General features: G+C 37.7%; 3 protein-coding genes and 1 long non-coding RNA gene across 6 annotated transcripts; 2 read left to right on the top strand and 2 right to left on the bottom strand.

Moving 5' to 3' along the window:
- Window positions 1–3,026: 3,026 nt before the first annotated feature.
- Window positions 3,027–4,212, bottom strand: LOC115761931. Its single transcript, XR_004017783.1, has 2 exons — window positions 3,562–4,212; window positions 3,027–3,454 (listed from the first exon to the last, which is right to left on the bottom strand). It is a non-coding gene; the product is annotated as an uncharacterized LOC115761931 (long non-coding RNA).
- A 469-nt stretch (window positions 4,213–4,681) lies between these two features.
- LOC115761873 lies at window positions 4,682–7,204 on the bottom strand. The gene is made up of 7 exons (XM_030703876.1): window positions 7,119–7,204; window positions 6,728–6,873; window positions 6,500–6,638; window positions 6,307–6,436; window positions 6,143–6,237; window positions 5,679–5,915; window positions 4,682–5,611 (listed from the first exon to the last, which is right to left on the bottom strand). The coding sequence occupies exons 2-7, from the start codon at window positions 6,796–6,798 to the stop codon at window positions 5,510–5,512; spliced, it is 774 nt and encodes a 257-aa protein (XP_030559736.1). The 5' UTR covers window positions 6,799–6,873; window positions 7,119–7,204; the 3' UTR covers window positions 4,682–5,509.
- A 119-nt stretch (window positions 7,205–7,323) lies between these two features.
- Window positions 7,324–10,497, top strand: LOC115761871 (serine/threonine-protein kinase ULK3). 3 transcript variants are annotated; one of them, XM_030703872.1, is made up of 7 exons: window positions 7,324–7,516; window positions 7,587–7,735; window positions 7,843–8,067; window positions 8,123–8,856; window positions 9,274–9,458; window positions 9,522–9,608; window positions 10,364–10,497. In XM_030703872.1, the coding sequence occupies exons 1-7, from the start codon at window positions 7,430–7,432 to the stop codon at window positions 10,463–10,465; spliced, it is 1,569 nt and encodes a 522-aa protein (XP_030559732.1). In that variant the 5' UTR covers window positions 7,324–7,429; the 3' UTR covers window positions 10,466–10,497. The 3 variants fall into 3 exon arrangements, with proteins under 3 accessions (XP_030559732.1, XP_030559734.1, XP_030559733.1); XM_030703874.1 differs by lacking the exon at window positions 10,364–10,497 and adding an exon at window positions 10,026–10,213 and having other exon boundaries at window positions 7,325–7,516; XM_030703873.1 differs by lacking the exon at window positions 10,364–10,497 and adding an exon at window positions 10,013–10,212 and having other exon boundaries at window positions 7,325–7,516.
- Window positions 10,480–11,607, top strand: LOC115761872 (chymotrypsin-2). Its single transcript, XM_030703875.1, has 3 exons — window positions 10,480–10,658; window positions 10,722–11,084; window positions 11,154–11,607. Exons 1-3 carry the CDS (start codon window positions 10,527–10,529, stop codon window positions 11,454–11,456), a joined length of 798 nt encoding a protein of 265 aa, XP_030559735.1. The 5' UTR covers window positions 10,480–10,526; the 3' UTR covers window positions 11,457–11,607.
- Window positions 11,608–13,483: the final 1,876 nt, after the last annotated feature.

The following is a 13,483-nucleotide window of genomic DNA, read 5'->3' as shown; positions in this document are numbered from 1 at the left end:
CGAGGTTAGCAGCGAAGCTTGCACGGATTTAACAGTCGCATTTAATTTGCGCTCGACGATTATTTGTAACAAAAATTGTAAGATTATTTACAAATTATGCCAAATCAACACGGCGCGCACGCACACACAGACACAAAGCTAGCCAGCAGACGAAGCAGCAGAGACACAGCGCGTGTATTGTATTGTGGATGACAGTTGTAGTTGTAGCAAAACCCAACGTGGATTTGATCCTCCAAACTCGATGTGAAGTCTCCAAGGTTCAACGCACGAATGAAACGGCAAAGCAAAACGCAAAACAGTCGAACAAAAATGAATTTGAGTATGTTATACTCAAAGTGCAATGTTGTTACCTCAACACAATCTGTTAACACAAAAGTGACTTGTCACAGGCAATTTTAATCTTTTCTTTTAATGCGTATCAAAGCTTTGTGAATATTTGTATTTAACAAAATATGTACAGGAATATTTGAATAAAAGTGCACACCTTAAGAAATAAACTACAGATTAAAGTTCTAGTAAGTTATTTAACAGTTAAACTTAACAGCGAGTTGAGTAGTGTAACATTGAGACACCAGACGCATATATATGTGCATATATAAGTACATATATGTATGCTTAGACGGAAGTGTGAGCAAAATAATAAAGGCAAATGTGTGCGTGAAATAGAGAGAATTTGGCTAGTGTGGTGAAAAAAACACAAGGAAATATTCTGTGCTTGTGTGTTCGTACGTACATGTACGTACGTATACATATGTGGCATATATTAGTGACAAAACACCAATATACATACATGCATAAACATTTTTTCATGTTAAACTTAAGTAGTTAAATAACAACCTATGCAAAAATAAAAAAAATAATCCACTTATGAAGAAACCAACATTAAAAGTCACTGTAAAGTCACAATTTATATTTTAGACCAATAAATATGCGAGAGTATTTGCAAAATATTGAGAAATAACTATGGAAGAACAACAAATAAACATGTACTTAATGTGTGCTAAATGTTTTCTTCTCTTTTTATTTTTTATTAAATTATATGTAAACAATGTAATAACCTGTTAAACATAGCGTTGTACCTGTTTCTAAATGTAATACGTATGAATGCATGTATGTATGTACACACATATAAAAATTAGAAAGAGCATTTTTAGGGTGACGCAAATTGAACACCCTTAATATTCGACATTATTATCATCCAATTGAGACTGAATATTTATGTAGTAAATCTTACTATTCTTGCGAGAAAAAAAACTTTGGATATACATACATACAAGAGTTCGATAGATGATCAACACACATCTCGGAACCTGAAAGCTAAAATGCCTAATTTTTAAAATATATTTACTATAAGTATAATGCGTGTACATTAAGGCGAGAAACGGTTTTAGCTAGCTTGAAAATGTGAATTTTCCTTTGATATGCTTTTATTTTATTTTTAAAGCTATGCAAACATAATTAACTAACTTGTAGCTATATTACTTTTTAATAATTTTATTATCATAATTGAAATTTTAAATTAAAGAAATATGGAAGACGTACATTACTTACGAGCTATAAGCAATATTTTTATAATTCGTTTTAATATACATATGTATACATATAAAATAAAGTTCGATCTATGTAATTTTAAATCTTCATAAATTTATATGTAACAAAAGATATGTATGTGTCACGACGTAACATACTTGATGAAAAAATTATATTACTAATTTAAAGAGTATCACGATTGTAACAAGTAACAGACCTTTACATTTATACACTCAAAGTATGTGCATGTACATATGTGTGTGTTTATGTCGATCCACCACATTCAGAGACCAATGCAGTGCATGAAAGGGAGAGACTAACATTCAATAGTTGAACTGTTGTTATGTACGTTATTTCTATTATTTTGATATATGATTTAACAAACGTAAAGTGTGCCTAATAATTTTATATTTATACACAGTCAACCTATTGTTATTTAAAAATTAAAATTCAGCGGCCACACAATTCCGACGACGCCATGTTGTAGCCCCACGTAAACTGTGCGAGAGAGTAAGGGTGAGAGCTATTGAGAGCAGTTGCTGTTATTGTCATGTTGTTGGCATTGCCATTGTGTTTTTGTTGCTGCGTCATCAATGCAAACTGCGCACTTTTATTAAATATGTATGATGTTTAATTCAATATCTACGTATTTCATAAAATACATACATATATACGAAGTTTTTTAGCAGGAAATAACAAAAAATTCGTGTCTGTTGTTGCTCTTTTTTATTACGAGCTCTCATATAATATTGTACCCGTTGCGAAGGAGTGGTGAATTTCTCTAGACAGGTTAACATTTTTGATGGCTGCAATTTGTATTTCGTTTTTGGCGTTTGTATTTACGTATACCTTTGTACATTCTTATTCATTAGGTTAAAACCAAGATTCGTTTTCTGCTTAACAGTAATTGAGTAATTGCATCGAAATAATTATAAGACATATGTTTGCTGCGCATACATACATACATATATATACATACGTATATACATTTTTATACGTATTCATACATATACATATGTATATATATATACATATACATATATTAATAGACATACGTACAGATATATTTCAATTTTACGCAGACACGCATCGATGTTCAGACAATAGACATACCTATATACATATGTATGCTTTAATGTTTGAAGTTTAAGCAATCAAGCATTAAACATCATATACATATATAGTATATAGGTACATATGTATGTATATTATTCGATTATTATGGATGTAAGAATAAACCAAGTAGATTTAGCATGTACATACAAAGATGCATACATATGTAAGACTACCAACAGCAGGCAGCAGCTTTTCTGTAGAAAACGAAAATAATTTCCTGTTTCATATGCGCATGTTGTCTGTAAGTATTTTATGTACATACATACATACATATGTACATCCGAATGGATAAGCACAACAGCTAAGGCCGAAGCATGAAGTGAGAGGGAGTTGGGAAACGCAGCACCTGATTTCGTCAGTTTTAAGATTACACCGATACAAAAAAAACAAAACATTGTTTTATTGAGCAAAGTCAAAATATAGCAATAACAACAATTAGTCACCAACAGCGCAGAAAGCAGCCGTGGTGAAAAACTCGCTTGCCACCATTTAACAGCAAATGAGAGCAACACACACTCAAAAACACGAAACATAGACAACTAAATAAACTGGTGTGCATGTATGTATGTATGTGTGCCTTGCTGTTGCTGCCACAGCTTGTGGGGGTGTTTTACAGAGGTGAACGACGCGCCCCACGCACAACAACAACAGACAAAGCAATCTAAGAGAGGGTCTGACATCTGAACAGCGTTGAAGTTGCGTTGCATTTTATACATCGTATCTGTCTGGCAGGCATGATACAAGCGAACCACATTACTGCTTCAATGGAAATGCGCAGTTACTGTCCGAGCACAAAGCAAATGCGGCGCTGCGTAGAAGACCGATGGGAGAAACCAAATTAAGGCAAGGTTGATAAACGTGTCGGGAACGAAATTGAGCGCTATGTTAGCAATAGCACTGAGTGCATTCTCTTACCCGATTCTGCTTTGGGGCATTCAACTTGGACAGGTGCGAGACGCGTAGTCAGTAATATGTACCGTTGCAGCGATCAACAGCTGCGAGAGATAAACGAGTGCCGAATGGAGGGAGAGCAGCAGCAGACATATCTAGCATGACTTGACAACGACGAGCAATATATCAAAATGCGAGTTTTGCGAAATTGCGTAGTGAGAGAAACAAAAGCAATCATATGTACATGTTTTGTATACATGTATGCACATACATATGTATTTGTTCCATGTATATGTATGTATTTATACTGTCCATACTTACATACATACATACATATGTATGCATGCGTATGCATTGAATCGGCGTTAAAATGCAAGCGAAAGTTAGCTGCAGCAAGCACTGCTAGCACCTTTTGTTCCCTGGTTGGGCTTTTACCAAAACTCTAATTTATTTTATTTATTAACATATTTTTTTGGAAATAAAAATTCAGGCGGATAGAAAGCAACGGTTTGTATTTTAAATAAAAAATATCCCAGTTCGTGTGTGGTATTAGTTGATAAAGATCGTTGGAGTTCATGTGTTCATGTGGGGTTAGCTGCGGGCGAGTGCCTTGCAATTGCCCCAATTTCCTGTACAATAATCATTATTTTGATTTTTGATGAGCAAAAGCTGCTTGCTAGGCTGGAAAAGGTATTTCTGTTTACGGTGTGACCAAGCATTTTAAAGATACCATTTTATTTCCCGAAGCCATTTTAAAAGGTATTAAGGTTGCGCAAATATATGCAACACACAAAGTATGATTTTGTTTAAAATAATCTATAATACGCCCCGGTCTTAAGCATATAAATTAGCATTTAATTACTAGTCAGCCAATGCGACACAAAGCTTCTAGTATGTATATACCATATACCATATCCCTTAAATCAAATACTATAAATTCCAATTGGAGCAACGCCCAAAATGGCACGACATAATTTCAGACTATTATTATTTTGCGGGTATACGAATATTATACGGCACAATAAGATCTCCAGGAAATGTTATCAAGATTGATAAGGACAATAATCATTATTGTTATTGAAGAAAACGTTAGAATATTTGGAATATTTTTTAATTCGATCATTTATTTTGAATTGCGATTTTGTTGTGCTGTGCTGTGTGATGTGTTAGTACAGTTATTTTTTTCCAATAAGAAATAAAAAAAATTTTAAGACATTTTTAGAAAAAAGTGTAATGCTTGAGCATCTGGTTTTTGCAGAAGGTTCAGGATAAACCCTAGTCGGGTGCACCCGAGTACAGCACCTTAATTTGTTTTCTAAGTAAATTCAGGGGACAAACTTGTAAAACTTATTTCCGATTTAAAAGCTCAACAATTTTCGAAATATTTTACACCTTTATCAAAAAGCATCCAAACATTTCCCGTTGTGGAAAATTGAATTATGATAAGTCGTTAATGACAAAGCCGAGTCAGGAAAAACACATTTATGCACATAGATGATAATTGAAACATTTTTGATTACACAAGTAACTAAAGATAAACATATTTTTTAATTGTTTCCTTTAAACAGGCGATTAAATTGGCAGAAAAATGTAGAAATTATCCAAAATGCGTATAAAAATTGTATGATTGCAGCATATTAATTCGCATTCAATTCATTATTGTTATAAATGACGATTGCTGTGTATACAAATATGACATCTAAACACATATTTCGATAGATCTCATTAACAACAAGATTGTTTAAATAAACATAATTACATATACATATATGTATGTAAATGGACGGAATGAGACTTAATTATAAATACTATGCATTCAGTAAAAAAGTTTGCACTTGCAATTCGTTTTTGATATGTACTAGACATTGTTTAAACACATTTAAGGCACTAAACTGGTGAGTGTGGAACGTTGGCCTTGTGTAACACTCCGCCGGACGGTATTGTTGTGCTTGGAATGCTAGTAGCACTTTGTCTAGCCCACTGGCATTGTAGACACAGTACTGTGGGGGGTTGTAGGACGCGAGCCAGCCAGAGAATTGGCTGTGGATGCGTGCAGCGAGGCCATGGTGCCCATCTGAAAGGACACAGTTAAACAGTTAGCTCTTATGATATTAGACGACGATTAACGGCAAGTAACTTACACGTAAGTGCGCCAGATCTTCCAGCTTTGTAAGATCCACTAGTTCTAGAAACAGCGAATACACAACGGCCCAGCCATAGATGGAAACCAGACAAAAGATGCTCCAAAGCAGTACCATTATGATATTGTAGGCAAAGTACAAATCATTAACAATGGCAAAAAATATTAGAGCCAAAGCGCGCCAAACGGTGAAGATGGCAAAGGTCCACAGCCAGGGCAGCACCTTTCTTTCGTATTCCTATGAAAAGAGAACATTTTAATATTTCAAATAATAAGAAAATAGTTTAGGAAGTCTGCTGCGAATTATTCGATTAAAAATTCAGATATAATGTTATAAGATTGGATGCTTTGTTACCCTTTTGCTCAGTAAGCGTTTCTGTGCTCCAAGTCTATTTTGCTTTAGGGCATGAGTGAAATGAGAGTGAAATGTTTGCCAAACCAATCCCAACTAAATATTAAGCTTACCTTACGCAAGGCGACGCACAGTAAGATGCTGGTGACAAAGTTGATGAGCGCCATAATAAGCGAGAATAAAGCAAATACAATTAGCATGTTGCGTACTAGAAAACATTCGGAACATATGGTTAAGTGGCTGCAATTAATTCAATGATAGGGTGCCATATATATACCGTGCTTGTTCCCAACATACACAAACTCGTACGATATGATGTAGTAGCCATAATGGGTGGATCCTGGAGCAGCCATGGCATAACAATAGATATCAAAGATGGTAGTGCCAATGGTAAAGAGTGAGAGAAACTGCGGGGGCAAAGAAATAGTCAATTCGCTGTCATAACTAAGCTAATCATCGCACAAACTTACTACAGCAAATAGGCCTATAAGCATCGCACCTTTCTGTATGTCAATGTACTGATTGTTCTTCAGGAGGGGCCTCTGGTACCAGGGTATGCGTACGCTTCGCGTGGAACGCGACATTTTCGAATGTAGGTTTGTAGAGGATCTGTAGGGATACACATTTCATTGTTACATATTCAAATAAATAACTATATAGACATATATCGATCCTGGTGACAAATTCGTATTGCATACCTGCCCGTCGCATGGGAGTACATCGAGGGATTCGATCGGTAGGTTGAGGGCGTTTTACGGCCGTAATTCATTTTAAAACCTTTTTTGTGACTTCACGCGCTGCAGGCGAAAGGAAATATGCTAAAGCATTCACTACACACGGATAGCTGAAAATTAAAGAATATAAGCTGTGATCACATTTTCGATGCTACGGGCGTGTCTGATTAATTTGTTGTTTTGGGTGTGTCAATTTCCAAGCTGAAACCCAGCTTGAACGTGTTGGGTTGACGAGCTAGTGTTAGTGTTAATAAATCTTAACCCTTCAGTAGCAATTATGTTTGATGTCGTATGCATCATTATACACTTATAATAGGTTTTCCGCGTTTTTAATTCAGACTATTCATTTATTTACCTGTAAGAAAATCAAATTTAGTTGCTTTGCTACGCATCAACAACAAACACACTGAATCACAAAAGTGCTGCCCATTCGCTGGCACAGCGTTGCTTTGCTGAACGCCGTGGAACGGTGGCGCAACTGTTGCGTATCAAGTGCGTCGATTGCTATAACAATCGACAGCCGTTCGCATCAGCTGAGTGTAGATTTTTACTGTGACTGCCATATATATTGTTATGGTATTTCCAAAAGCTAACGCAAATGCCTAAAACACACATAGTCTTAAACTTTTCATGTTAATTAATCAATGGCCTTATAAATGTTGAAACATGTCACTGCCGCGAATAACGGACTATGAAATATTGGAGAAACTTGGAGTGGGCAGCTATGCATCTGTCTACAAGGCCCGCCATAAAGTGAGTTCTTCAATCCAATTATTCTGCGAAATCAGTTATCTAAAACACATTCACTCGTATATTCTCATAGAAGGAACGCACTTATCATGCCATCAAATACGTGGAAATGTCTACTTTATCTCAGAGCTCACGCGACAATTTAATAACGGAAATTCGCCTGCTGCGAGATCTGAAGCACAAATACATTGTGACGCTTCAGGACTTTTTCTGGGATGACAAGTGAGTTCCAGTAAAATATGATGAGTGTATGACAGATTCTACTTGATAAGGAAAACAACTATTATTTTTTAAATAATATAATTGTATCTCTTCTTCGTCCACTTAAGGAACATTTACATTGTATTGGAATATTGTAATGCTGGCAATTTATCTGCCTTCATACGCACCAAGAAAGCGCTTCCAGAATCAACATGTCGATATTTTTTGCGCCAATTAGCTGCTGCGGTTCAATATATGCGGGCCAACGACATTTCACATTTTGATCTGAAACCACAGAATTTACTCCTCACACGCAGCTCTAATAATGTCTCTCTAAAGGTTGCGGATTTTGGGTATGTACTTGAAAAAAATGACGCCAGTGATCCTTTAATCGTTTGCGTTTTATAGATTTGCGCAACACCTGAAACTAGGTGAAATCAATCAGCAGCTAAAAGGCTCGCCGCTCTACATGGCTCCGGAGATTGTGAGAAACCATCAGTACGATGCCAAGGCCGATCTCTGGAGCGTTGGGGTAATACTGTATGAATGCCTGTTCGGAAAAGCGCCCTATAGCTCGCGCACTATTGAGGAGCTGTTACTGCGCATTCGCAAGGCCGAGCCAATTGTGCTGCCACCAAATGCGCGTATCAGCAATGAATGCCACGATTTGTTGCGTCGTCTTCTGGCTCACGAGCCGGCGCAGCGCATCTCTTTTACGGATTTCTTTGCACATCCCTTCTTAGATCTCAAAACATTTCCCTCGGAGCAGACACTGAAAAAGGCCATTGACTTGGTGACTCGGGCGGTGGAGCATGATGAGAAACGTAGTTATAAGGAGGCTTACTATTTGTACTGCAGCGCATTACAATATTTTGTGCCGCTCATCACCGAAGAATCGGATGCCAGCCGGCGGCAGGAGCTACGCAATCGGGCTTTAGCTTACATGAAGCGTGCGGAGGAGATAAAAAATGTTATCATTGAGGATGAATACAAGCTGCTGGCTCAACGGCAACAGACACCAGTATCGCAACGCTCTGAAAAAAGCACCCCTGCTACAACTGCTGAAGCTACGATTCAAGCACAGCCAAGCACGTCGCGCATGATGGAAATGCTTGAGCCGGATGCGCGCTACAAACAGCTTTGTATGACATTTCACTTTATTCTGGTTCCAGTTAACCTGAAAACCACATTTGACTCTATTACAAAGTTCATTTGACGAGTTTTCTCTAAGTTTGTTCAAATTTGCGAATGGCTTGCTTTCGATTTTTTTTGTTACCAAACTGAAGAAGTTTAACAGCAATAGGAAGAACACATATTGCGGAAATTATAAGATATTTTTGTAAAGCTTATAATTCAATAATTTAACATATTTTTGAGAATTATCTCTGCTTACGGGCGGAGTGTAGTGTTTGACACGGAGTGTAATGTTTAATCAATACGGAGACTTAATTTTAGTATATACAAATTATTGTTAGATTATACATATATATAATAATAATTATTTAATATTTACCTTTACCAATTGTAAGTATCTTATATTAATATTGAATGTCTTTTAGTTACTCTATCGAGCTCGAGTCCTGCTATGAAGACAGGCCTGGAAATTGGGCGGCAGGGCGAGCTGTATCTGTACGAGCGCAAGCTGGACGCCGCCTTGGAATCGTATACCTCTGCTTTGGGTATTCTGGTACCATTTGTGAACAACGAGCCAAGGGGCGAGCGACGAAATCTGCTGCTGCAACAAGTAAGTTCCGGGATTGTTTCCGTATAACGTATGTTGGTTGGTAGCATGTACTTTTCATTTCAGCTGGAGTTCTGGATCAAGGAGGCCGAGAGCATTAAAAGTATATTGAGCGCCAAACATTTGGATGAAGAGGAACAAAAGATGTCCACGGTACGCAGCTGCAGTATACAGTAGAAATTTGATGGCGCTGGTGCGCATATGTTGGAGTATTTTTGTAGTCCGATGCTAGCATCGCTTAGTAAAGTAGTGTAGTTACGTATTATATAGAGCATAGCTACAAATGTATCTAGATCTGGCCTAGATAATATGGCTGCTTAAGTTTTGTGTCTTGTTTGACTCACATTTTCCGATACAAAGATCGTTTGCTAAAATCTGTTAGTTCTTCATGTATACTTACTTTATTTAAAATAATCTTTGGTTAAAAGCAGAACGTTGGTTGCGGGGCTCAAATACCTTCGGGACGTTGTAACCTGCTTATAATTGGAGTTATTATAAATTATTTGTGACTAAAATGTATAGTATAAATCAAATTATTTTAAGCACTATCTGCACAGTTTCACATTCCAGCAATATTACCAAGTTTTCTCTGGGACGTCAAGCCACACGTTTATTTGTTTTTCTGCATTGTGATTACCTTAATTAAAATGGTTTAGTCCAAGATTCACATTAAATACATACACAAATATTGAGAAACTAATTATTTGACTTGATTTATTCTGTATATAGAGAATATATAAAAACTTAATACTGGCCGCTAGTATATAATAAAATTAAGGAGACTCTGTTCGATACGTTGTGGATAGATTATCTTATAGGCCAAAGATAGTTTCTATATACTTTATAATAATTGGAAATAAAACGTTTAAAAAACCCAATATTCATCCTAATCTTGGAATAAAACCCAGAGGCCAGGTGAATCTGGCTCTTTCATATTTATTGCCCACCTATCGCTGGCCATAAATATCCGGCCTATCGCCAGTGCCAACTCAAAGGGGTCGTGCCTATAAAAGGCGCTGCTCGAAGCGCCGTGCAACTGGAGTCTACTCGAGATACCGTCTACTCAACAATATGCTTTCGTCGAGACTAAACATATTCGCACTCCTGTTGCTCGCAATCGCCAATGCCAGCGTCTACGCTGCACCTCCGATGGGTCGGGTGGTCAATGGCACGGATGCCACCGTGGAGATATATCCGTTTGTGGTGAGCTCGTCGATTCATAGGTGCATACATCTATATCATGTACGATTATAATGTGCTTCCCAGATTTCGTTGCGCGGTGCCAGTGGCTCCCATTCTTGCGGCGGCTCCATAGTTTCCAATCAATTTGTGCTGACAGCGGCTCATTGCACCGATGGACGCAAAGCCGAGCAGATCTCAGTACAGTACGGTGTGACCAATATCGGGGCCAGCGGACCCAACGTGGTGGCTGTCAAGCGGATCATTCAGCACGAGCTTTACAACCCAAGCAACCACTATGCCAATGATATTTCCCTGCTCCAGGTGGCGGAGCCTTTCAAGTTCGACTACAAAACCGTTGCCCCTGTGCAGCTGCCCGCGCTTAACTTTGCCACGCCCCAGTTGGAGTCCGGCGGTGAGGGGACACTTGTTGGTTGGGGCCTGAATGCGGTAGGAGTTTTTTATTTATCGGATTCCATTAGTCAGAAAGGTGAACATATATTTTGTCTTATCGTCTAGACTGGCGGTAGCATACAGACTACCTTGCAGCAGGTACAGCTGAAGGTATATTCTGACGAGGAGTGCGTGGCGCGTCACCAAGGATCCACAGATCCCCGCTACCACATTTGCGGTGGTGTCGATGAGGGTGGAAAGGGCCAATGCAGTGGCGATTCTGGCGGCCCCCTCTTGTACGACGGCCAGCAGGTGGGCATTGTGTCCTGGAGTATCAAGCCTTGCACGGTGGCACCTTATCCTGGTGTTTACTGCAAGGTTGCCAACTATGTCGATTGGATCCAAAAGAACCAAATAATATTGGCTTAGGCTCTCAAAAACAACCCAATAAGAATCGCAAATTATTTATCAGTCTTCCTCTTTGTACCCGCACCTCGTGCGCTAATCCCGTAGTCAAGACTTGCTATCGCCCTGTGCTTATCGATGGCTGTCGTGCTCAATAAATCAATGTATTAAAAACATTAAACTTTAAAGTCATCTTTAATCGTTCGTTTCAATCGCACTGAGAAAAATTAGCCCTACACTTAATTGTAGATTTTGTACTATAGTACTTAATCTTCGCAAAAAAAGTTCAATTGGAATTGGGTAAATGCCGAAACATGCCCAGATATATTTCGATTACTCCCACATATACCTTGAACCCGATGAATATGGGTAAAAGAGTATAATAGAGGTAAATATTTAGGATCCCATAAAATGTATGCGTATCCTTGTTCAGCATCAGAAGCCGAGTCGATCCAGCAATATCTGCTTTCTGTTTGTCTGTCCGTACGTAGAAACGCTTCGATCTCAGATTGATATCGATCGATTTCAAGCAATCGATAAAATTCGATATCGAAATACGGTTTTTTGCCCATATTTCCTAGGTTTTATGATTTATTTTACATTTGTCTTCTCGTATAGTATGCACAGATTTGGTATTTTTAATTTAATGGGTATTTGATGTAATGATCCTCATTTCTTCTTGTGGCACGAACAGATCAGATTTTTTGCTATAACTGATTTTTTGCCTACGCCTTTTGGGGAGGTGTAAAATCGAAAAGGTCACTTTTAATAAATCGAATTTGACAATTTTCTTAATACAAAATTCGGTGAGCCAAGGTCCAAACCAATACCTAGGTGCAAGGACATGAACCAGCATGTTCACAAACCGAACCTTAATGTTCTTTAAATCCGTGAACCGAAATACAACTATTTAAATATTTTATTTATTTGCAACCTTGTCTTAATAATTATTTCTTCAATGTAATTACATTTTGATGCTTACACGTTTCATATTTGAAGTCCGAAAACTTTATAACTAACAAAGGTTTGAAACTTAGTCGAAAACGCCATTGACCTCAAACTGTAAGCCAAGACCGTCACCCAGTGGTGAACTGAAAAGATGCTTTTATGGCAATTGTATTTACCATGCCATTACAAATTTATGGTCAGCTATGTTCGACGTACAACATGCGATATGTTGGAAACATGCCAAAATTTTAACATTTGTACATGTACCCAATATGCATACTGCTTGCATCTTGATTATTTTACTCGTTCGATCTAAACCCAAATCGACAAAAACAATGTTTTGTTTTGTTAGAGGAGCTGACAAATTTAGTGTCAGGATCCTTGAGCACTTAAAATGTTGGTTTTAACTTATAAAAATTCATAAATGGTTTAAAATTACTTTTCACCCTTACAAAATGACCTTTATATATTCCAAGAATTAGCATAGAGTAGTAAGTCTTATAACATTTATCATGTCAAAGGCAGAGAGGTATGTTTTGTAGTTTTAATGCAGATTTACTTAGTACGATACTAAATTTTGAGCCCCAAAATATTCAATCTCCGAACCAAACCACTACAAACCATCACAAGCCATCATACCATCAAACCAGCAAAACAGCGAATAAGACAGCTTATGCCGAATTGCACGACTATTCGAATGTCCGTTGCGCAGAATGTTCGACGAACATTTTGTTGCTGCAGTCGACGAATTCTGTTCAAACGCGACGCACGTGTTAAGCGGACGAAGCAGCTTTTAGCAAATATTCAAAGTAGGTTTCAGCTGTATCTTTGCTGAGTGCGGCACATGCAGGTGTTTACACTACTTAACCAAACTGAGATTCAGGACCGTGAAAGACACTGCAGCAAAATATATGTTTTAAGATTTCGCTAATTATGATGTTCGATAATGTGGAGCGTATAATTAGAAAGGCCAACCATCGCCCCTCATGGAATTCAAAATCAGGGCGCGCACTAATCCGTTTAATTAAAAATAATTTGTTAATTGGCTGTATGAGTAGCAGCAGTAGCAGAGCTGCCGCGTATGCGTGATATTCGTCAGCAAT

This window comes from Drosophila novamexicana, unplaced genomic scaffold (assembly GCF_003285875.2).
Source record: "Drosophila novamexicana strain 15010-1031.04,08,12 unplaced genomic scaffold, DnovRS2.1 tig00000512-arrow-arrow-pilon, whole genome shotgun sequence".
Taxonomy (NCBI): domain Eukaryota; kingdom Metazoa; phylum Arthropoda; class Insecta; order Diptera; family Drosophilidae; genus Drosophila; species Drosophila novamexicana.
This window is presented reverse-complemented; position numbering and strand designations above follow the sequence as displayed.

Coding starts and splice junctions, on each gene's coding strand:
- LOC115761872 (XM_030703875.1), top strand. CDS start 10,527: ATGCTTTCGTCGAGACTAAACATATTCGCACTCCTGTTGCTCGCAATC. Junction 10,659..10,721: donor TGGAGATATATCCGTTTGTG/GTGAGCTCGTCG, acceptor TGTGCTTCCCAG/ATTTCGTTGCGCGGTGCCAG. Junction 11,085..11,153: donor TTGGTTGGGGCCTGAATGCG/GTAGGAGTTTTT, acceptor CTTATCGTCTAG/ACTGGCGGTAGCATACAGAC.
- LOC115761873 (XM_030703876.1), bottom strand. CDS start 6,798: ATGAATTACGGCCGTAAAACGCCCTCAACCTACCGATCGAATCCCTCG. Junction 5,916..6,142: donor TGTGCGTCGCCTTGCGTAAG/GTAAGCTTAATA, acceptor CTCTTTTCATAG/GAATACGAAAGAAAGGTGCT. Junction 5,612..5,678: donor AAGATCTGGCGCACTTACGT/GTAAGTTACTTG, acceptor GTGTCCTTTCAG/ATGGGCACCATGGCCTCGCT.
- LOC115761871 (XM_030703872.1), top strand. CDS start 7,430: ATGTCACTGCCGCGAATAACGGACTATGAAATATTGGAGAAACTTGGA. Junction 8,068..8,122: donor CTAAAGGTTGCGGATTTTGG/GTATGTACTTGA, acceptor TGCGTTTTATAG/ATTTGCGCAACACCTGAAAC. Junction 8,857..9,273: donor TGCGCGCTACAAACAGCTTT/GTATGACATTTC, acceptor AATGTCTTTTAG/TTACTCTATCGAGCTCGAGT.